The sequence below is a fragment of the Dermacentor variabilis genome, chromosome 11 (assembly GCF_050947875.1).
Source record: "Dermacentor variabilis isolate Ectoservices chromosome 11, ASM5094787v1, whole genome shotgun sequence".
NCBI classification, from domain to species: Eukaryota; Metazoa; Arthropoda; class Arachnida; order Ixodida; family Ixodidae; genus Dermacentor; species Dermacentor variabilis.
The window spans coordinates 71189174-71212210 of NC_134578.1; the positions used below are offsets into that span (position 1 = coordinate 71189174).

General features: G+C 47.3%; 1 protein-coding gene across 1 annotated transcript; it reads left to right on the plus strand.

Moving 5' to 3' along the window:
* The first annotated feature begins 11553 nt into the window (after nt 1-11553).
* On the plus strand, nt 11554-22158 carry LOC142563325 (uncharacterized). The gene is made up of 2 exons (XM_075673884.1): nt 11554-11922; nt 20516-22158. The coding sequence occupies exons 1-2, from the start codon at nt 11554-11556 to the stop codon at nt 21788-21790; spliced, it is 1644 nt and encodes a 547-aa protein (XP_075529999.1). The 3' UTR covers nt 21791-22158.
* The last annotated feature ends 879 nt before the right edge of the window (nt 22159-23037 follow it).

The window sequence follows — 23037 nt, forward strand, 5'->3', positions numbered from 1 at the left end:
TTCTTGAACGCTACGCACTGTGAAAACAAGTAAATTATGTACTTTTTATTAAAAGTATACTCGTATGAGCCAAAAATTGTGCCCGAAATAACTGATATCAATGCTTCACGTTTTTTGTCTATTTAATAAGTAAAGAAAATATCATAGGAACTTTTGAATTATATCAGTTCGAAACCAGCAAAGTAGCGCATGCCGCTGATATAAAAAATGTGAAGGCCATGAAATGAACAAGTTGAGGACAAACATGTTAATGAAACTTTGTCGTCCAAGAGCCTTGTTTACATTCTTATACACATGCAACGGCCAGTGAAAAATATCAATGACGCTGTCATTTGTTCCAATGTATTACGCAGGAGCAGCTGTCACCGGTCGTGTATCGTAATTGCATCGAAATTATAGTCGCAACAGAGAGCACGTTTAAAAAGAAGGAGTTCTACCAAGTATACGAGCGCGAGTCAAATGAAAGTGAGGCAATGCGAATATGTGACAAACGGGGTTCCTTATTTAAGTGTAGCCTCCATGAGCATTCAGAAATTTGTCCCATTGAATAACGAGTCGCGTGATTCCCGTCTTGGGACTGCTTGGGCTCCTGCTTCGAAAAGTCTGCTACTGACTATTTCATGCCATTGTCCGACATAAATCTGGTTCCCTTGAGCTGTTTTTTCTGTTGGCCAAAAATGTGGAAGTCGCAAGGCGACATGTTTAAGCTGTATGGCGGATGTTGCAGCGTTTCCAACATGAACTTTGCCAGTTTTATATTAAGCACATCAGCGACGTGGCGACGGGCATTGTCGTGGAACAAGATGACCTCATTCGTCAATTTTCCACGTTGATTGTCCTTGTTGGCGACACGCAGTCGATCTACTGTTCCACGATATTGGAAACAATTGATTGCCTCTCAAGATTTAGCAAAGTCTATCAGTAATGGCCCCTGACGATCAAAAAAAAAAATCACCACCTTTTCGGTGGGAACGACGGCCTTTGCTTTCTTGGGGATGGTGAATACGAATGTTTCCACTGTAACATTTACTGTCGTGTTTCATGGTCGTAGTAGTGGCACCATGGGCCGTCCCCGATCACAATTGCAGACAAGAAGTCGTCACCCTCACTGTGATACCGGATCAGATGAGTCAAGGCAGCATTGAACTTCTTCGCCTTCTGGCGGTGGTTCCAAATCTTGGGCAGCCATTCCGCACACAAGAGCTGAGGATCGATATAGTCATGAATTATGGCGTGAACCGAACCGTGACTGATCACACGCTCTGCCAGTTCATCGATGCTTATGCTCCGTTCTTGTCTCATCAGCTTATCAACCTTTGCATTTTTATTGGGGGTGATTGCACGGTGGCTTTGGCCCGGTCTTGGCCGTATGTGCAACTTTCACGTCCGTCTTTGAACCGTTTGTTCCAACGCTTCACAGTGCCCAATGAAATGCAATGTTCAAAGTACACGGCAGCCATACGGCGACTAATTTCTTTTGAGGAACACCTTTAGCTTTCAAAAACCTCACGGCACCACGCTGCTCAACTTTTGGAGCGTCCATTACGTCATGCAGCCATGTTCAACCCAGTGTATGAGAGCATTAAAGAACATTTATCCTCACACCTGCGCGTCACTTTTGTAAATGAGAGATGCCTGTGCACTACGCGCATGCCTCGCAGATAATGAACGGAACCTTTATAGTGCGGGCTGGGCAGGCTCGCTTCATTTGACTCGCCCTCGTACATTAGAAATGCGAAGATACAATGGAATATACAAATGCGAAGATACAGCTTGATAAAGAGGAAAAAAAGTGTTACTGGAAACAAAGCTCACTGCATGTATACACAAAACCTCGCAACGAGATATTCAAATATACGTGTGTCTCCAATAAATATAGGTATCTAAGAAAAAAATCACCGTATATAATGCGTCAAACTAGGGAAATGAACATGTTGCGCTATCACAGATTTGCACAATCCCAGATCCCATCCCCATTCCATCCACTCCCCCCGATGTATCGCGCGAGACGGAAGGCGGCGCGCTTACTCCCCACTTTTGTCCTTTGCGCACACAAGGCAGCCGCCTTCGTCGGCTCACCCCCCCCCCCCCCCCCTACGCTTTCACTCGCACTTACAGCATGCGGCGCGCGGTCATGCTGTTATAGCCCTTGAGCTTTATACGGAACATGAGGATGATGGTGACGGCAGGAATACGCCTGGAGTTCCCTATAATGGCTATCGCAATAATTAAGTAAGAGTATCCGGTGATTGAAGTGTCCCGTGGCCCATTACTTTCCGCAAAAGAAGTAGCAAAGTCGAACTTTCACCATGCGACAATTTACTGCGCCGGGACAATGTCTCTGTCTTTTGTGGGGCGGACACACGGAATAAAAAAAAAACACAAAGGAAAGCATGTTGGCCACAATCGAATGCCTACTTTGGGCACCTAGTGTGGTTACCGAAGGAATACTGAAGAAAGGGTGAGGCGCTTGGTCCACCGAGAAACACACACATACTGCAATGTATCCTACACCGGCGAGGAAAGACTTACCAGAGAGGCTGCCCTCAAGCGAACGCGATGCAATTCGTCGAGTCCCCACAGTGATACCAGTGAGCGGCCATTGTTTTTTTTTCTCGTCTGCTAGCCAGAAAGCGTCCAAAACTCTGCCAGGCGAAAATCCACTCGGCCAGAGAAAACTGAACGCGCACCGAAGTGCGCCGCGCGGTGGTAGGGACAACACCAGAATAAACGCATACACTCTGGGTGGCTCTCGCAGCCCGCGGGTAGGGTAGTGAGAACAAAGAAATCGAAGAGGCTCAATGTGTCCTCGCGATTAAATGTCAAAATAGAAACAATAAATAAGAACGTAATTACATTTGCTGGCTTTACTGTCTTGAGATGGATGCTTTGGCGTAAGTGAAAAAAAAAGTAGATATTTTTTTGTGATATGACGGCACAAATGAACCACCACAACGCTTCGTCTCATCGGACCTCGCTGCATGCTTTATCAAGTTGTCTGATATTGTGTTGATTTGGCTTGTCTCGTTGTATGTTCTGATGCACGATGTTAGAAAAGCCAATGCACCTTTGGCATTAAATGTTTAAACAACATTAAACCAACAAAGTTTCGCAATTGAAGATGTAAAGCACTAGTTTGGAAATGCCAAGGCACCTTTCACATCAAAAGTTTATGAGAACTTTATACCCATAATGTTTCGAAATTTACATCCATGCGCTCCGTAGATTATGCCGCCTCCGCGAGATGCCGCGGCGAGCCCGTTCGCCATCAACACGCCCTTCAACGTTTGTGCTAGGTTGGAGCTGCTTGCGTTATGCGACTCCCGGTGCATGGGCGTTGCCGCGAAACCCTCCCCGAGTTCGCAATGTTCGCGGTTAAATGTTTTTTTTTTCGAGCATTAAAGAGATATTCTAGACAAAATGCACACGGATTTACGCCGGCTGGGATTGCTTTGGTCGGCGGTGCATGGACAGCACGAACAAATTTCGGGGGGGGGGGGGGAGGTCTGAAGCCCCATGAGCCCCCTCCCCCTTGGCTACGCCCCTGGTAGGTACGTAACCGTTCGAGGAACCATTATCGACGGTGAAATGGATTGAAAGTACTTGTTAAATGCGTGAGCTTTTTGCTTACTTTCCTGAGCATGCAGAGGAGGTTCGTCAGAGTCTACCTTCTGTGCATTTGAAGCGCCAGAATTTTTGAGGCAAGGTCCTCATGAAGGTGTGTAAATAATTTTCAAGGAAAGTGCTTTTGGCACAGCGTATTGTACTTTTCCATGTCTTCGTTAGCAGTGTTATTTCTGAGTCAGTTTTTTCTACGTGGATGCAATTTCCCTCTTCTTTATTTTGCACTTCAAGTGTATTATATATAGAAATATCCAAGAACTGTTTTCCAGTCTTTCTTTGAACTCGTGGAAGAAATGTGTTTATGCAGTGCGTAACAATGGTTTTAAACTCGGCCCACATACCATGAACGGGCGACTGTTGGTCGGAAGTGAGGTTAAAAAAAATGTCGTATTTTGTAGGAAAGGTAGGTCATTATATAGCTGCATCATCTGCATCTTTGAACGAGAGCACTCGCTTTATGCAACCGATCATTCGTACAGGATTTGGGAATTGTAAAGAGCAAGAGTTGATCCTGCGGCAAAATAATCCTTGAAGTGGTTCCGCCTAAACAGTATTATCAGTATTAATATTACAACAAGGTGTAGGTGAGAACAGGCACCGATAACCCCGGTTGGGAAGTCGACAGGTGGAAATACGATGCGGTGTCAAGAGTAACAATTCCCGGGGTCAGTGAATTCTACCTTATGCCAGGCAAGTTGAAGTCTCCCGCCATTATTATTTTGCTGTCATAGGTTATGTGTTGTTTGATGTATTCTGAAAGAGATTCCAAAAATAGTGGCCGATAAAATGCCACTATATGAAAGACATCATCACCAGAGAGCCTTGATGCCTGTAACCTCGGACATGACACCGTAAAATGTCCCTAGTCTAAACAGTAAAGCAACGTACCCACCTCTTGTCTTTCTATCCTTGCGCAAAATTGCATATTGCGGTGGCACAATTTCTTGCTTTAACATGTTCGAGTGAAGCCATGTCTCTTGAACTACGGCGATATCAGGCTGGTAAGCAATTAGAACAGCTTCTAATTCGTAGGATGTGCTGACCAGGCTGCGTGCGTTGATATTTATGATTGCTGCTGATTGCGGTTTCGAGCGCGTTCGCGTTGACATGCTGATGTGTACTTCGTTTTTTTTTACAATCTACAATATCGTTTGAATTGTTGTTCCAAGCGAAAAGGCGACCATCAATGCGGACTTTATCGTAGACTAGAAATACCTTTTCCTTGCGATCGCAGTTCGCATTAGTTCTTTCGCACAAGCTGTTTCTTATTTCCCGGATAAGTCACGAAAAATCTTCGTTGATTGAGTAGCCGGACCCTTTTAGCCTGGAACGTCGTTTTAGAATAGTCACTTTGTCACAGTGATCGAGTAGGTTCAGAATTACGGGACTGCTTTTATGGTCATCGTCGTTCTGCTTTCGGTTTCCGAGTAGATGAATTCTTTCGATGCCTGAGGTACTATAGTTCAGCACTTCGCCGAAAACTTTCTTTGAAACTATTTCGTGCAGAATTTCTGGGGCTTCATCTTGTTCCACTTTTATGCCATAAATAATCAGGGTCGATCGCCAACTTCTATTTTATAGTTCACCAATTTTCTTACGCGTGAGGGCAAGGTCACTTTTAAGATCAGTTATCCTTTTCAGACAGTAAGAAACCTGATTCACAAGCCTTGTTGATTTTTTTTTCATCTCTTTATCGATGGCTTCCAACTTTTCCATGGTTTCAGCCTTGCGCATTTTTATTTCCTGTATGTTCTCGTATATTAGTTTTAGCTGCTCTGCCACAGAGGGTCGGGGGTTTGTCTCGATGTCGCCACTAAGTAGGAGCACTGACCGCACGTAGGTACTTATGCAACCAGTTTTATGCTTTTTTACTGTAATTTTGTATGGCTTTGTCGCGGCGTTCCGCGCATGGTTGGTGTGCTAATGTATGTGGCTACGTAACTTGCTGTGCTTTCTGAAAAGAAAAGAAACTGTTGAAAGTAAGCGCTCCGTTCTCTCTTCTGTCCCCTCTGCTGCCCTTGCGCTGTTATTCAAGCCTTAATGTCACTCTGTTGGCATGCTAAATATCTGGAAACACAGCAAGCACCTAATCTTTTCGGAGATTATCATTGGCTGGCTCAGAACACCAAATATTCACCGATTCTTCTCCGAATCGAGGAGAAAACACCCCACAACCGGACGGTTGTTCTGCTGAAAAACCCTGCGGTTTCAGCAGGTTTTTCTGCTTAAAGACCACAACAAATTTCTTGCTTTCCTTAACAGAATTTCCTTTCCCTTGCCACATATTTCATTGTAATCTGTGATGTTACAACAAAGCCCACCCTGTTTTATGTCATTCCACCATCTATTATAATCTCTACTATACATAATACATGCTTATCCTTATTGCTCTGAATCTCTTAAAAGTACGAGATGGCCTTTATGGACTAATAATAGCGCGCCTCCCTCTTCGTAGTGGGACATCCATGCGCACACCATTACCGGCACCTCGAACTACAGTGTCAAAGCCACTGCAGCACTTCAGGCGTTCTACACATCGTGCGTTACAGAGATATGGCTGCCAGATCTGCGACTGAGAGGCACATTGGTGGCCGTTTTTGAAATCGCCTACACTACAAAGAGAATCTGCGTGTTGCCTTGGAAGTCCAGACCCGGTACGACCTCCCTTTCTACTTCACGAAGAACTTGCTCAGGGTCGCTGCATTCGGGCCTATTTGCGATGACGCGTGCAATGCCACTGTTTTGCCCTGAGTGAACGCGTACTTCGGTGCAAACAGCACGGATGAGCTAATAGCCGCGTGAGAGCATCTGTTTTCGGAACAGGACTCTGCATGGGACGAAATGGCATGAGCCGAGGTCGCCATGGCCTTCGGAGGTATGGAAGCTGAGCAGTTCAAGGCCATATTACTCGAGTTCTTTATCGACACCGACACCACGGACTTTGCAATTGTGTACTCCAAGGCGGAGCTGTTCGCCGACGTAGCACGTCTTTGGAACGTCGCGAATCAGCCCCTGTCCCTGTGTCACGCACTGATCAGCGTCGTGCTTAGTACCTTGGAATGGGTCGTCCTCGGAGACGCAGAGTTAAACTCGCCCCCTCTGTGTGGCGCAGACGTCTGCCAGCTTCAACTCCGCGGAAACCAGCAGTTGTGGCGGGCCACTTACATCGTGGCCCTCACGAGCCCCGACAGAGACTGCCAACTACGCTGCACCTTCGAGGCGACCCGGCGGAGCTTCGTCGCTTACGAGGCGCTTCGACAGCTCGTGGCAACCGGAAACGACACGGCGACTTCGAGAATCTAATGCGGAGCTTGACTCTCATGCTTCCGGGTGACCTCGTCCTGCCGGAAATGGACGTGCCCGTGTTGAACAACAGTGGTTTCGTGCGCAACATCTTACGCTCGACAAGCTTCGAGTACGACACAACAGTTGAGAAGCAGTGATGAGGGCTGCCCGCTCTACCTGAGAGTTCCCTGGAACATGCGGCAGAACGAATGCTGTTCGTGAACCCGAGGACGCTGTACGTGACTGCGCCTGCGTGTGCCCGGCTGAGCTCCAGTACGACCAATCCTCTACGCGCACATGCGCCGGTCATTGCGAGCCGCATGGCGTCCTGAATGTGGAGCAACGTCCGCGAATGTAGCGGCTGGTCAGCAAGGACACAGAGTGCACGACGGTCCTTTCATTAATATTCTTACCGTTACCTGGCGTCAACATAGAAATTTTGTCAAATTCGCCCTTTGTGGTTCGATTCACTTATAAATAAAACCAAATAGAATAAAATCTTTAGTTACATTACCATCATCAGTAAAGACGAGTACGCTGTCATACTGACAAAAAATATCCGACACTGCGGCATTTATCAAAGTGCACAATCGCGAACCAAGTTAGAGACGCGGAGAGGGGACGCGTTCTTGCTTCCGTGTTTGTAGCTAAGTGGTTGTGGGAGTCTATGTGTTTTGTTGAATTTGTTGACGCCATGCAAGATCCATTCGCTATTTACATCCTTCACTGCTTCGAGCTATTGTAGCTCGGGGTAGCGCTTAGGACATGAATCCTACAAGCACATTGATGAGTACAACCGCTAGTATAAATCAAGAAAAAAGGGTTTATGTTACATATCGACATTGTCTCCAGATACGATATTCGTAGCACATCCTCTCAGGAGAGGCTGTTACATTGTATATTGCTCAAGCCTCCGGGTCCTTGTGTTTAAGGGCGTTGGTGAAGCAGTAATGCTTGCTATAGAGACATATTTTACTACATCACCTCTTCGTAGTACATCGTTTCTCCATAGCCTATGTCATGTATCGTTGTTAAGTTTTATTAAGAATACACTTGCGCATTAAGAATACACTTGCGAATAGTTTTTAGGCCTCTATGTAGCCGTTTTTCATCCACGTCTTGATGATCAATATTCATTTACCAAACCAGTCTATTACCGTAGCCTTGGCGCTCTTTGGCCACTTCTGGACTTCGCGCTAATAAACTCCAATCATCATCATCATTCAAAAGCCCACTACATGTAGGAGCATATGGAACGCCTGAGTTCACATGACGACATGTCAGCCCACCTTCACTGCACCAAAGCATGCCGCTTTTAATGCAGTCGTCTTTCCTAGGAAACTAGACTAAGGAATCTGATGTCTACAGCTCTGCCAATCATAATCGTCGAAGCGCTGGCAATATCCCTGCTATGTTGTCGCACCGTTCCGCCGGAGTCCGCCTCCTGTAGTGCACCCTCGTCCCCGCATACCATGCAAGCACGTCACAATCTGAGAAACTCAAGTCGACGCTGTCCCTACAGCAGTCCTCGACGATCGCCCCTTTCATCAATTAGTTCAGCTTGTCGAAGTCAGGTAGAGGGTCTTCGTGGCAATTAGCGGTTCCATGGAGGATGACAGCTGTCGCCTCAATGTGAGCTCTTTTATTTGCGCGTCACTGCCTAGGTCGGGCGTCGTCGCCATCTGGTGAAAGGACGGCCTTGTGGGAAGCGTCCAAGAAATGATCATCGCTGTATTGAGATGTAACAGGCCCCAAACCACTCTCAGTGGTTTCCAGCGGGGCGTAGGTGAAACTTCAGATGTTGTCATGACATTAAAAAAAAGGCTAGCTCTTCCGCAGTCGAAGATAGATGTAAGCATGAAATGGCAAGCGGGCAAAGTAGACTGGTCGAAGATCATGCTAGACATAATCTTAATATTGGTGCCGTGCATGTTTGGAATGGCACACCCGCACCACGCCATACTGCACACTGGTCCATATGGACGCTGCCCGGCTAAAAGAAGAAAACCGGCTGAAGGCGGCAGGGCAGGCAGCAAAAGACGCCAGGGAAACGCAGCGCTCTGCCCAGCTAGAAAAAGAAAAGCGCATGAAGGAGGCGCTACGAGGTACGGCGCCATCTCTCAAGGCGACGCAAAAGCCGCGCCGCAGAACTCACGGACCGTTGGTGTTAAAAAGAGCACAGGCAACCCTTTCTGAACGCCAAAAGAGGACAGTGAATTGTATGGTGCCCTGTATCTGCCTTATTAACGTTCACTATTAGAAATGACAAATAAAACGTCAGCATACTAGAAGTTACAGCTTGAGTGATATCATGAACAAATATTAGGAAGAACTGGGAGTAGTATTTTTGTACCTTGTTTGGCCAGTAACTAGCCTATGTAATGCGGTCCTATACAAAAGGTTGTCAGCCATAGACCGAATATTATTAAATTTTCACTGTTTGCGCGGATAATCTCGTTTTGTTCTAGCAACTATTTGCCCGGATAACGGCTCTGGCTTTTGACTCAAGGTCACTTGAAGGTCGCCGACAACGGAAGCTAAAAGCTTCTTAAAAAATTTCGGCCTGAACCATTCATAGGGTGGCGGATTAGCCAGCGAAGCTGTCGATTGCAGACCGAGATTCTCTTGAATCTGGAATTCGCCGCGGTGAAACTCGAACGAGGTGACTACGTACGCTTCTTCCACTTGGGCACAAACTCGAAGGACCTAGTTTGAGGCTTACGAGCAGCCTCCAGTGCCCGATCTCCATCAGTAGATTGTGCTCGACGCCGGCGATTACGCTCTCGCATCTGCTCTAGCTGACGTTCTTCGGAGGCAAAGTCAGTGGACGAATTGTTCACTTTCGCACGTGCACGTTGCCATTGCTTATAGTCGCGCCTCGGCTGTCGACGCTTGTACTTGGCTTGTTCTTTGGCCGTGCGCACAATGCGTGGTCTTCCAGTTTTTCCCCCCGCAGGGGCGTCTGCGCAAGCAGGCGTTTGGTGTGTTGCGACACCACGTACCCGAGCACACGAGGGTTGGACCCTCCCGCGTGTAGCCGTGCGCGGCTTAGCCGTGTCTGGGGAAAAGGGGATCCTGGGGGTTGAGCCGATGCTGGGTGTTTGGACCTTTAAAGGGAAGCTGAAAGATTTTTCAGAAAAAATGAGTGAACATGTGTACATAATGGTTTTCAACCCTCCGAATTCGAATATTGTATCTAAATTGAGCGAAAGAAAGCGCAAATATATTTTATTTCGACGAAAAGTGCAGCAGCGGACAGTATAACAGCAAGAGCTTGGTGGTGCAACCCACCGCACCTTTCGAAAGGGGACGCTCATACCAATCATCCATCCAGTAGTGGCGCGGCTAGCACTCCCGCAACGAGGCTATCAAAAATCTCGTCTGTATTCAGAGAAAAATTCAGGGCACGGGGGTTAGGTTCCCTATGGCAGCAGAAGTGGTTTTACGAATGTTCTTTTCTTTTGTTTTTCATTGGAGATCGGGGAAGAGCGGCACGTGACCCGTAACGGAAGTTGGTGTGAAAGAAATTCATTGCAGTGTGGCACATATAAGTGTTCAACCACGTTCCCTAAGCACAGCCACCCTAAAGCTCCACCCATTAAACAGTGAACTAGACTGTGACCGCAGTTGGCGTGAAAGTTGTTAGCCCAGCACAAATATGCAGAAAGAGAGGCAGCCCGGAAACAGATGAAGTTGCCCAAAGAATGCTGATCACATTAAAGCCAAAGACACAAGTATTGGAAATTGTCATCTCGACTAATAGATATTCTCATAAATCCTCAAAATATTTCGACATTCAAGGCCTTTTGTTCGGTGCCAGCCATTGTAAACTTAAACGCGCATTTATGAATACCGCTGCGACACAAGAATTACATGCTCCTTTTCTGAAATAATAGTTCCATCGTAATTGTTGCAATTACTTATACTCCCAATTTACAGTCTGTTTTGAAATATAGTCAATTGTTATGGCGATAGGAGGACTATCGACACTCCAGGCTCATTTCTGTCATCAGCGCCGCCGACTCCGAGGTGTCCACAATGAAATACAAGCACGATATAACATCGTCCCCGACGATTGCGGCTTAATCTCGCATACGCAAGGGAAAAAAGCTAGGAGGAAAAGTGCCGTCTTCAATCTCCTCGCTGCTGCTTGCGCACTTCCTCACTTCAGCGCTCTGAAAGCGAGTTTCCGCCGTCATCGAGTGAGATGTGTTCATGTCTATCTGTGCGCGTTTGACACCTTGCTTATTATTTTAGTTAGGTAAGCGAATGTTTACAAGTTTATACAGCCAATAAAGCTACTATCCTTACTTTGTTTAGCTGCCTGACAACTTGCTATCGCAAATGATGCTTCTCCTTTCGGGCGAAACTCCAAAATTCTTGTTGGTTTTTTTGTACAAGGATACTCAGGTTCTAGTACGATTCCTTCCATAGCATGTCTTACCGTCTATAAGTTTACTTCGCTCCTCCTTTTAACCGCCGGCTTCTTGGTTAGTACCCCATATCTGGTTTCAGGAACAAGACAGGAGACTAGCAATAAAACACGCAGCTCGATCGCTATTCCGCAGTATGTCGATATGAGTATGCGTCATAGATGTTGATGGTGCAGAAGTAGAAGACGAAGAGAAAGAAGTGCAATTTATTATGGCGCAGAGCGAAGTAGCGCAGTCGCCACTTGAACAGCCCCCAGCGGCCGGCTCTGGTGCGATCTCTCGAACGCCGGCGCCCCGAAGTAAACGCACGCATCTTGCCGGTGCCGCCTTCGGCGTCTCCTGCGCCCTCTCCATCTCCGTGGCCACCTTCGTCATCATCTGGCTCTCGGCCCGGCTAGCCGTCATGCGGCGCAATGACACCGTCCTCCGGGAGACGCCGTTCTGCTGCCCCCGCGAGGCGGCCGAACTGTTCGCCGTCATCGACAACCAGGTGGCGCCCTGCGAGGACTTCTTCGCGTACGTCTGCAGGAACGCCATCGACCGATACTTAACACAGGGGAACGCTGCGCACAACATTTTGGTAAGTGTCGTTGAACAGCCGAGGGCAGTGTCAGTAAGGCTGCCAAGTTCAAACCCTAGATGGATGCACGTTGCAGTCTGGTGACCCTTCAGACCTTAAACAATGGTCGACAACAATGAGCAGTATAATTTCAGCGATCGATGAAAAGCGCCCAGATTAACGTAGTCAAGTACAGAGTACCAAAGCCTCGCTATTGAGAGTCTTATCGGCTGTTATTCTTCAAAATTTGGCTGCTGTATGGCGCCTTTCGCTTAGGGTGCATGGTACAAAAATGGCCGCAGTGACATAGACGTGACATTTATTCCCGTATTGGCAAGATTAAATGGTTTAGCTTATGAAATTGCTAGTGAAGGTGCCACGGTCCAATCTCGCATCGGTGTTCTCTCCCTATTTATTGTGTCCCTACCGTATTCATGGGTGGCGCACGAATGAACATTTCGCTGTCGTATTGCCTGAATGCTTTCACGGCATTTCTGGAAGCTACCTCTCGAACAAGGACAGCGCCATAGCCGACCAACCGTCAAATTTCTGCGTCAAATCAAACGCTTTTAAGCCTCATAACTCCCGATGAGTACAGAGCCGACTTTAGACGACCACTACCACTCGCATCGTCAAAAGTAGTGCCGGGGTATGCATCCCTGAGCGTGTCGCAAGCGGCTAAATTTAGCTTCGATTGCTTTATGCGTGACACGACAACTGCATCATCTGTGCATGCGACCCATGCATGACGCTTTTTTGCTGTACACAACGGTTTCAAAGCAAGGCACGTGGGTAGTATGGTTGCGATATCTTTATGGCGTGTTTTCGTTACATACGGTTTAACAAGTGACCCTGTACGCTGACTGAAGTGAAAGACTGCGCTATTTTGAACCGAAAAGCTTCACTACGCTAGTCAACACCGCGCTTCGCGTGAGCCGGCGTATGTCGGACCACGTGTGACGTCACGCACGGCGCAGGTGGCCACTGCCGCGCGCTATGCGTCATCGTTTGACGTTCGCCGCAAGCGCGTGCTTATCGCGGAGGCCGACTATATAACCGCTTGCCAGAGAATAGGCGTGCGCATTCAACATGGAAGGAGAAGAGAGTGATACTACCGTTACAGAAATGCAACCACCGGAGTTGGCTGAAAAGGAGCGAAGAAATGATAGGCTGAAAGCTCAGCGAGCGTCCCAGACACCCAAACAACGAGAAGAACGTCTCACAGGCACGTCTCGCTAAACGGCGTGAAAAGGAAGCTGAACAGTGACGTTCGGCCATGTCAGCTGAGAGTAGCCGAGATGGTGAAAGTTCGGGAATTGCTGAGCAGTTGCGAAGGAATAATGAAAAGGCCAGAGCCAGACGAGCTAGTGAAACACCCAAGGAACGAGAGGAGCGTCTAGCTAAACGACGACGACAAGATGCTGAAAAGCGGCTTCCATCCGCCAGTGCCAGCAGCCATCAGAGTGACGACACAACGACGGAAGAAGAGGTAAAGGCTCACCGTTACACAGACTACGTGTTGAAACTTGTCGAAAGTGCAAGGGCGACGAGAACCTTCACGACGGACTTTGTGAACAATCCCTTTGGCTTCCCATGGGATGTGTATGAAAGACATAATCATAAAGCATAACCATAAGCTAAACCATAAGCATATCTATATCTTAAACCATAAGCATATCCATAAGTTAAACCGTAAGCATATCCATAGGCTAAATCATTAAGCATAACCATAAGCTAAACGATAAGCATAGCCATGGGCTAAATCATAAAGCATAACCATAAGCTAAACCAGAAGCATCACCGAACATTTTCGCTTCGACATATCCAGGCTTAACCTTAGCTAAGCCCTAGCCATTTTTTTTTCTATTTTTTATGATTTATGTTGAATTTCGTCCTCGGTCGTCTGAGGACGTGAACCGGAAGTGCGGTGCCAGAAACAAGTGTGTCACTTGATGATCGTATCACAAAAGAAGCTCAGGTCCTCTGGACATTCGACGGAATAATAGCGACAGCAGTTGCGGCTTCCCCGAGGCCCGCTGCCATAACTATTTGTTTCGTCTACTTGCTTTGTTTATTTCGTTTTTTCTTCGTTCTCTATAAGTCTGGATAATAATATTTAACCCGCACAGAAGATATCGTGTAGCAGGCTATCGCGCAGCACGAAAGGCAGCAACCATAGGGTGAATACGTAGGCTATGCGACGCGGTTGAAAGTGCTTCATGTCGAGGACTGTTTGGGAATATGGTGGGAAACACGGTGCTAGAGTAAGATTCATTCATTTAATCGATCGAGAAACAGAAGCCCAAATAACATGATATGATTAGTATGATTAGTATGATTAGTATGATTATATGATTAGTATGATTAGCATGATTATGATATGATTAGTAAATATCGGGCCCCTCGGTTAACCCCCTTTCTTCACGTTCTTACATAAGGAGGGTCTCGAATCCGGCAACATTGATGCCTTCAGGTAGCATGTGCGGTTTTGTTGACCAGTTGCCTTCAAGAAAGATCGCGTACTTGTGACGCCTGCAGCAGAAAGTTTGTTCCGCATCCACCGCCAAGCTTTGTAAGTGGTGGCGCTCGTTGGTTCTAGTAGTAAAACATGAATATCCATGAAAGTGCACGGGAAAACCGCGCCGCGGTAGCTCAACTGGTTAGAGCATCGCACGCATAATGCGAAGACGTTGGATCGTTGCCCACTTACGGCAAGTTGTTTTTTAATCCGTTTTCATTCCATTAATTTAGCATTTCTCTAACTCAATTAGTAAGTACAAGTAATTCCCGGTATGTTTTTCTTGCTTTCTTTGTTGGAATCTCATGATATGATTAATAAATATCGGACCCCTCGTTTAAACCCCTTTCTTCTCGTTCATACCAGCATGAGAGAATCATTAGTGCGAGCCTGTGTATTTAATTCATTAAGCTGTGATTCAGTAAACTAACGTTGTTGCCTTCCACCCTCATCGGAGCTTCACAGCCGTGGGTGGGAGTCGGACCCGCGAACGCGTTCTTAATAGCAGAAATATGTAATCACAGGGGCTACAACAGTAAGTTGCATGAATTAAAACGTGCGATCACCATGTTTACTTCTAATCAGATAAGCTAGCCCACTCTTCCACTCTTACTGTATGAATATTCCACAAGAGTATAAGTTGTGTGCAAATAATTGGTGGCTCTTATAACGCTTTTCGATGAAATCTACGCAAGGTATGCCGCGAGGATGACTTTCTCGCGCTGCTTAATATAGACGATCTGTGCAGCAAGTACAACTTTTGCTCGCTTCATTTTGTAGCGACTAATCACCGCAAATGCACATTATTTAGAGCTTTCGTTATCTTTTTTACTATTTACTTGCACGTATAGAGCAGTTAAAGCAGGCACGTACTCAGGATATATTTTCGGAAGGGTGGGGGGAGCAACCCAACGCAATTTTTCTATGCAAATGAGGTGGAGGGAACTTGTACTAGTACAAATGTGAATAATGCCCACCATTTGCCATGAAGACGCGTAACACCGCAAAAGAGAATTCAAATAACGCGTATCTCACCTCTTCTTTACTTGGCAAGCAAAGAACCACATCAAATGAACTCCCGCATGAAAGATGCCCGGGAAGAACCTTGCCAAGAACAAGTTAACAAGCAAAAGTGCAAAATAAAGATCTCTAGGAGCGTTTTTCGAATTAGCTCTGGAATAATTTTAGAGAAAAGTATACTTGCGGAAGAGTCGCAGTTCTTTTGCATCCCTCGTTTACTGCTCTACCAAGTAGCAAAACCGACTCGTGTTGTTACTCGTGGAGTTGCGTAACGATGCGTGGTCACCAGTCCCGTAAAACCGCGTAGAGCACAGGACGCCGCGGTTCTAGACGTACTGCGCCCACCGCGGAAGGTTAGAACCCCGATTAGCACAGCAGGGAAGTGGCTACGTGAGGCGGCTCGATTGATAACTGTAGAAGCGTAATTCAAAACACACAGAATTATTCTCCAGTTCCGGAGGCAAGTTCTCTGCTTCGTTTTTAAATAAAAAGATGCTGATCCATATACATTCTCACGAAGAATTTTCGCTTTTCCTCCCTGTTTTTTCCTCCCTTAGCTTGCTCGCTTAGTAGATCGTTAATTTCTCATCTCCGTGCCACTGTTGATTCCAGCTGCCAATTTAGCACGAAAAGTGTTGTACAATAAGGGAAAAACTACAGGAGGTAACGGGTAACAGTCATATTGTTTATGGGGTTAAGGGTTATTACAGGGTCTGATAATGGACACTTTTCGCAATATATTATTTTCTACCTTATCTAACCCATATCGCGGATATATGGTTAAAAGGATCTGCCAGCGTCGCCGCGAGCTGTCACCCGAGGAAATAATGAAACAAAAGGAAACTTTGAACGGAAGTGGCGTTTTCTCCGGCCACAACTCGTTCCACGAGCTTACAGACCAGCCGACTATAAAGCGAATCCCTTTTCCTGGCCCCTGGATCAGTGGGGATGCGCGTGATCGTTCAATCGATGATGACATAAAAATTGTGTTGGGTATTATAAATAAAATAAAATATTGTAATTAAAACAATAAGCTACGCCCTGCCTGCTGCAATGGATGGTGACAACTGCATTCATCTTGAGTTAAACGCATGGGCACCGAATCAATGACAAGGCTCGCCTCCACACCCCAGGAGATACTGATACCTTACCGCCATCCAAAAGGAGTGAAAAAAATTGACAACTATTCCACTCCGGGAAGATGCAATGGCAGCGAAAGCTCACGGCAGTCAAAGCTCTCAAACGAAAAGCAAAGTGTTTCACATCCGCTGCGGGTCGGCCTGAATATAGCGCAATATCGGGTCGACCCGCGGTGGAGGTGAAGCAGGCGTTAAGTACCCCGCATACGTGGGTCCATCCCGAAGGTATACTGCAATGCCAGGACGACCCGCGGCGGAGGTGGAAGCAGGCATTAAGAACTCCCCATACGTAGGCCGATCCCGAAGATATTCCGATACCGGGACCACCCGCGGCGGGGGTGAAGCAGGCGTTAAATGCTCCCCTCACGTGTGTCCATACCGAAGATATTGCAATACCGGGCCTACCCGCGATGGGGGTGAAGCAGGCGTTGAGCACCCCGCATACCTGGGCCAATCCCGAAAGTAGTTGCATGCCTGGTCGACCTGCGGTGGAGGTGAAGCAGGCGTTAGGCACTCTCCATATGTGGGCACATTCTGAAGATTCCGAAAGGCGCGTTATAGGTTCCCGAGTCCACAGGAGTATGTGCCGTTGATCTTGGACCCTTTTTGCACTATCATCAGGATCGGCCCACATGAGAATTTCTTGTTTATGGACGTCGAAAAAAACTGCGGAAGTTAGTCATACACTGCTTTCGCTGTAAAAGGCAGTAAAATGTTGATCCCCGAGTAGATTGATTTGTCGAAGCTATAGGAATGTGTGTGAGGAGTGGTGCCTTGGCCGAATAGAGGGGGGGGGGGGCGGGCCCGGGCCCCCCCGGGCCACCCTTGGGTACGTGCCTGAGTTACAGACTTGAAGCTTATCAAATGTTTAAAAAGTGTCCCAGGTGTCCTTAGCTATCGCCTAAGAGACGCGAAGGAGAAAGACTTGTAAAGTCTTCTGTAATTCAACTTAGCCCACCCTAATCCACTTTATTTCACCTTTTTGTACTCTAATCTACTTTCATCAACATCATCAGCCTAATTTGTGTCCACTGCCAGACGAAGGCCTCTCCCTGCGATCTCCAATTACCCCTGTCCTGCACCTACCCATTCCAACTAGCACCCGCGCATTTCCTAATTACATCGCACCACCTAGTCTTCTGCCGTCCTCGACTCCGCTTCCCTTCTCTTGGCACCCATTCTGTAACCCTAAGGGTTCAACGGTTAACTTCCAGTCTTCATAATACTTTTGGGGTTTTAATAAACCGCAGAGCAGCGGGCTCTCGGAGAGCGCGTTATTAGGATCGGCCTGCAGCTATTTCAGCCCGCTGCAGGTGTGTCGACCTATCCGGGGTGGTGGCGCCCTTCAGAGAACCAGCGAGGACAGTGCTAACCAACCATGAACCTATTTCAGAGCACTGTAGACAACCGGCAGCCACGTGGCTCAGGGGAGTTCTCGAGGGGAGGTAATTGGCGGAACCTCCCCATGCTCTTTTAGAGACACCAGGCAATGTGCAGCGGCGGAGGCCGCGGTGTGAGGTCCGCTCTGGAATGTAGAGGCGCCGGCTGGGTTCGGGCGTGACCACCTGACTACGGGGACGCCAGACAATGGATACCACGACGACTCCGCTGAAAAGGTCGTCGGCCCTCGGAGAGAGCACCGAAACCAGTGTGGCATGTGTGTGGGTAAAACCCCTACCCCCTTCTCACAAAGGCCACCACGGGTACTTTCTTCGATGACGTCGAACGATGACGTCGAACGGAGTGGTTATAAGCGGCTGATGTCGGCTGCTAGTGTGTGCTCCTCGTCGTGCTCTGTGCTCGTCAATGTACTCGTGAGCTGTGTGCTCGTAAGCTGTTTGCTGTATGCTCGTCTTGCGTGCTCCATGTGGGAGTCACGCTAGACTGTGTAAATGTATCTCTTGTTCAAATGTAAATACAGCAAATAAACCCTGTTCACCTAGTCCTGTCGCCCCAAGTTCCTCCGATCGTCCTACAAGCCAGACACCAAATCCTACATCTACGACCGCCAAATCTTACAGCGTCCGTCGTGGTTGGCTCGCGAGCAGGGAAGCCGCGCGGTTTTCTTTGTTCTTTTGGACTCGACCCACTCTTGGCTTCGACCCACGACCTACATGTGGCATTATCCTACTACGCCAACTGAACGCCAACAAACCACCCGCACTCTTGGTTTAGTGGCTTTGGCTTTCCGCTGCTAAGCAAGAGGTCGCGGAATCGAATCCCGGTCGTGGCGGACGTATTTCGACGGGGGCGAAATGCAGAAACTACGTGTACTGTGAATTGGGTGCACGTACCCCAGGTGGTCAGATTTATTCCAGCATCTCCCACTACGGTGTTCCTCATAATCAGATTGTTGTTTTGACCAGTAAAGCCCCAGAATCAAATTTTGAAATATCAGCTGTGCTACTACGGTCGCCGGCTCTGGTATACCGGTCAGAAAAACCATTTTGCAGGCGTGCTAAATCTCTATGGAAACACTGTAAGCACCTAAGGATTTGGCAGAGTGCCACAAACTCGAACGAAACTCAAGGCATGCTAATTACACGTAATACGCATCATTATTGATTAGAGGTGGGACACGCACAGCGATATTCTAAGGGAGGTCTAGAGAAAAACGTGGACTCGGGCATGTCATATGAAGTTACAGGATAGATAACCAGTGATCTGTTATGGTAGCGGAAAGGTTGCCACGGCAAGTGAAGCGACACAAAAAGAGCAAATTGGGGAGATCCTTATCGCAGTGTGCGCTTTTGAGGGCGACTATGCAATAGGCGCGAATACTGTTGTAATATAGAATCATCTCTAAACCTGTACGATTTCTTATAGCGCCATACCTTTTTTTTTTTCTTAGGCATCCTGCGGAAATGTTTGTGTCAACCGCCGTCGATAAACTAGTTATAGCACCCGACTCTAATCACGTCGCCAGCGCGACGTTTAGGCTGCCCTAAAAACAATTTTGTTCTGAACAATTTTTTAAAGAATTGAATAGTTAGGGAGCCTTTCTTTTTTGTTCCCCTGAACTTTCTCTTGTTTAATCATGTTATGAGGTGAACAAATTTCTGAAGATAAAATTACATCATGTTATGTTCAAGAAGATAGTCTGCTCAAAATCAGCTACCATTATTTTGACGCTCACATGTAACTCTGAGCAGTGGCCCCACTTTTCTCGTCATAGCGATTTTGTATTCGTTCTAAAGCACGATGTATGAGAAGCACATTTATCCTGCAAAATTTGTAACCAAGCCATCTTCGATGTGGTCTTAAGAATGATGTTGATCACAACTGCTCTTTTCTCTTGGCGAACACCTAGCCTTTAATACATGGCAGTAGTTAAGCTATAGAAGTCTTGTATATGTAAAGCTGTTTGAGCCACTTCACAAATTGATATCCTATCGTAGAAACTGAGGTATTGCTTCTTACTTTACTCTATCCAAAGGACTCCAGTCTCGGGAAACACTACGCATTAGTTCTTAACTATTGCCAATTTTTTCGAAAGAGGTTTATTTTTCCTAATTAGCTAGCAGGAAAAATCGTACGAGTGGGTGCACATAGAGTACTATCTAGTTACCTGGTGCTTGGTACCAAATCCATCATCGTCACTAGCCTAAGTAGTGTCGATGGCAAAATAAAGGGCTCTAGTCTGAGCTCACCTATTACTCTTCTCCTTATCGAGGTTAAAACACCCTACAGGTGCAGTGTTTCTTATTGTAAAACCGTACCAATTTTCTACCTTCGTTTATAAGGACTTGCTTTCAATTACCGCATCTTCCACTGTAATTTACCATGTTATCACATATCCCACCCAACTTGATGTCATCCCACCATTGTTTTAATCTCTACTATACAGAATATATTCTTATCCTTATTCCTCATTGAATCTCTCAAAAGTACGAGATAGCCTTTAAATACTAATAACACCACGCCTCCCTCTTCGCAGTGGGACATCGATGTGCACATCCTCACGGGCACCTCAAACTACAGTGTGAAAGCCGCTGCAGCACTTCAGGCGTTCTACAGATCGTGCGTCACTGAGATATGGCAGCCAGATCTGCGACTGAGAGACATCCTGGCGGCCGTTTTTGAAATCGCCAACACCACGAAGCGCATGAGCCACGCCCATCTTCTGCGCTTTGCCTTGGAAGTCCAGAAACGGTACGATCTCCCTTTCTACTTCGCTGTTGGCTACGCCTACGGTTACATCTACTTCAAGAGGCACTTGCTCCGGGTCGCGGACTACAGCCCTGTTTGCGATGACGCCTGCTATGCCACCGTCCTGTCCGCATTTAACGCGCACTTCGGCGCAAACTGCACGATGGAGCAAGTAGCCGCGTGGGAGCAGCTGTTTACTGACGACGACACTCAACCGTACGTCTTCACTTGGAACGAGATTGCCGTGGTTTTCGGAGGCATGGATGCGGAGCAGTTCAAGGCCATATTGCTCGAGTTCTCTATCGACGTCGGCACCAAGGACTTTGCAATTCAACAGGAGCTGTTAGCCGACATAGCGCGCGTTTGGAACGTCGCGAATCAGCCCCTGTCGCTGTGTCACGCACTGATCATCGTAGCACTTAGTTCCCTGAAATGGATCGTCTTCGGAGACGCAGAGTTAAACTCACCCGCGCTGCGTAGCGCAGAAGTCTGCCAGATTCACCTCGTTGAAAAAGAGCAGTTGTGGAGGGCCACTTACGTCGCGGCGCTCACGAGCCCCGACAAGGACCGTCAACTGCGCGACATCTTCGAGGCGACACGGCGGAGCTTCGTCGGTTACGAGCCGCTTCGACAGCTCGTGGCAACCGGAAACGACACGGCGAACTTCGAGGATCTAATGCGGAGCTTCACTCTCATGCTTCCCAGTGACCTCGTCCTGCCGGAAATGGGCGTGCCCGTGTTGAACAACAGCGGTTTCGTGCGCAACATCTTCCGCACGACGAGCTTCGAGTACGACGCAATACTTGAGAAGCAGCGACGAGGAATGCCTGCCCTCCCCCGGAGTTTCCTGGAATATTTACCAGAAGGAATCATGTTTATAAACAGCAGCACTCTCTACGTTAATGCGCCATCGTACGCCTGGCTGAGCACCGGTACAGCGAATCCTCTACTCGCCGATGCGCCGGTCATTGCGAGCCGCATGGCGTACTCGATGTGGAGAAACGTCCGCGAATGGAGTGGCTGGTCTACAAGGACACAGGCCGCGCTTAAGTCATTTCAGTAAGGTCCTTGCCGTTACCTAGAAATACCTAGAAACCTAAAGAACCTAAACCATAAAACCTAAAACCTAGAAATAATTATCAATTCCGGCATTTTGTCGAATTCGTATTTTACGGTTGGATCGGCTTATAGATCAAACCGCATCAAATCTAATCTTTAGTTACGTTACCCTGACCACAACGATCACTAAGTATGAGTACGCTCTTTTGTACTTACTAAAAATATATAACACTGTGGAATTCCGCAAACTGTACAACTGCGAAACATGTTAGAGACAGCACAGTTCTTGCTTGGTTGATTGTAGCAACGGGGTTTTGGGGGTCGACGTGTTTTGTTGAGTATAACGACGGCTCGTGTGAGCCATTCATTATTTTTTTTTTCCTTCACTCCTTTGGGCTATTGCGGCTCGGGGTACCTCCAAGCACATTGCTGGGTACGTCCGGTAGGAGTAATAAAGGAAAGAAGTTTCGCTTTACAATAATTACACTGGTTCCACGTAGGGACGCCCATTCCATATAGGATCACATTAAATATCTGATTTCACATCGGGGCATGTCAGCCCACCTTTACTGCACCAAAGGAATCCACTTTTAGGACAGTCGTCTGCCCTAGCAGACTAAACTAGGGAATCTGATTAATGTATCTCGGCCAATCATAGTCGTAGAACCGCTTGCAGTATCGATGTTGCAGTATCGAACCACTATTGTCGCACCGCTTCGCCCTCATATGCGAGGCAACCATGTCACAATCTGGAAATCTCAAGTCGACGCTGTTCCCATAGAAGTCTTCGACGTTGGCCCCTTTCAGTAATGAGTTACCTTGTCTGCGTCAGGTTCGAGTAGAGGGGTCTTCGCGGTTATAAAAGTCTTCGCGTTGGACGGCAGCTCTTGTCGCCTCCAAGTGTGCTCCTTGACTTGCACGTCACAGTCTATGTCGGTCCTCGTCGTCATCTGTGCCCGCGCGGAAGAAAGGACGGCCTTGTGAGAAATGTCCAAGCAATGCTCATCGCCGTATTGAAATGTAAGAGAGCCCGAGCCACATTTAGTGATTTCCAGTGCGGCGCAGGTGAAACTTGAGATCCTGTCGTGATACAAAAACACAATTTCATAAAGAAACTCGACAGATGACGCTGCTTCGGGGAAATGCATTTAGCGAAATCACTTCAAATTGAGCTTATAAGGAAATATAAAGTGCTGCGGATGAAAGCAAAATAAAGGTTCAAATTAATCATCAACATCAGCAGTAGCAGCA

What these genes read in the sequence shown, in the direction of transcription:
- LOC142563325 (XM_075673884.1), top strand. Translation starts at nt 11,554, where the DNA reads ATGGCGCAGAGCGAAGTAGCGCAGTCGCCACTTGAACAGCCCCCAGCG. An exon ending in ACGCTGCGCACAACATTTTG is followed by an intron (nt 11,923 to 20,515) that starts GTAAGTGTCGTT and finishes CCCTCTTCGCAG; the next exon opens with TGGGACATCGATGTGCACAT.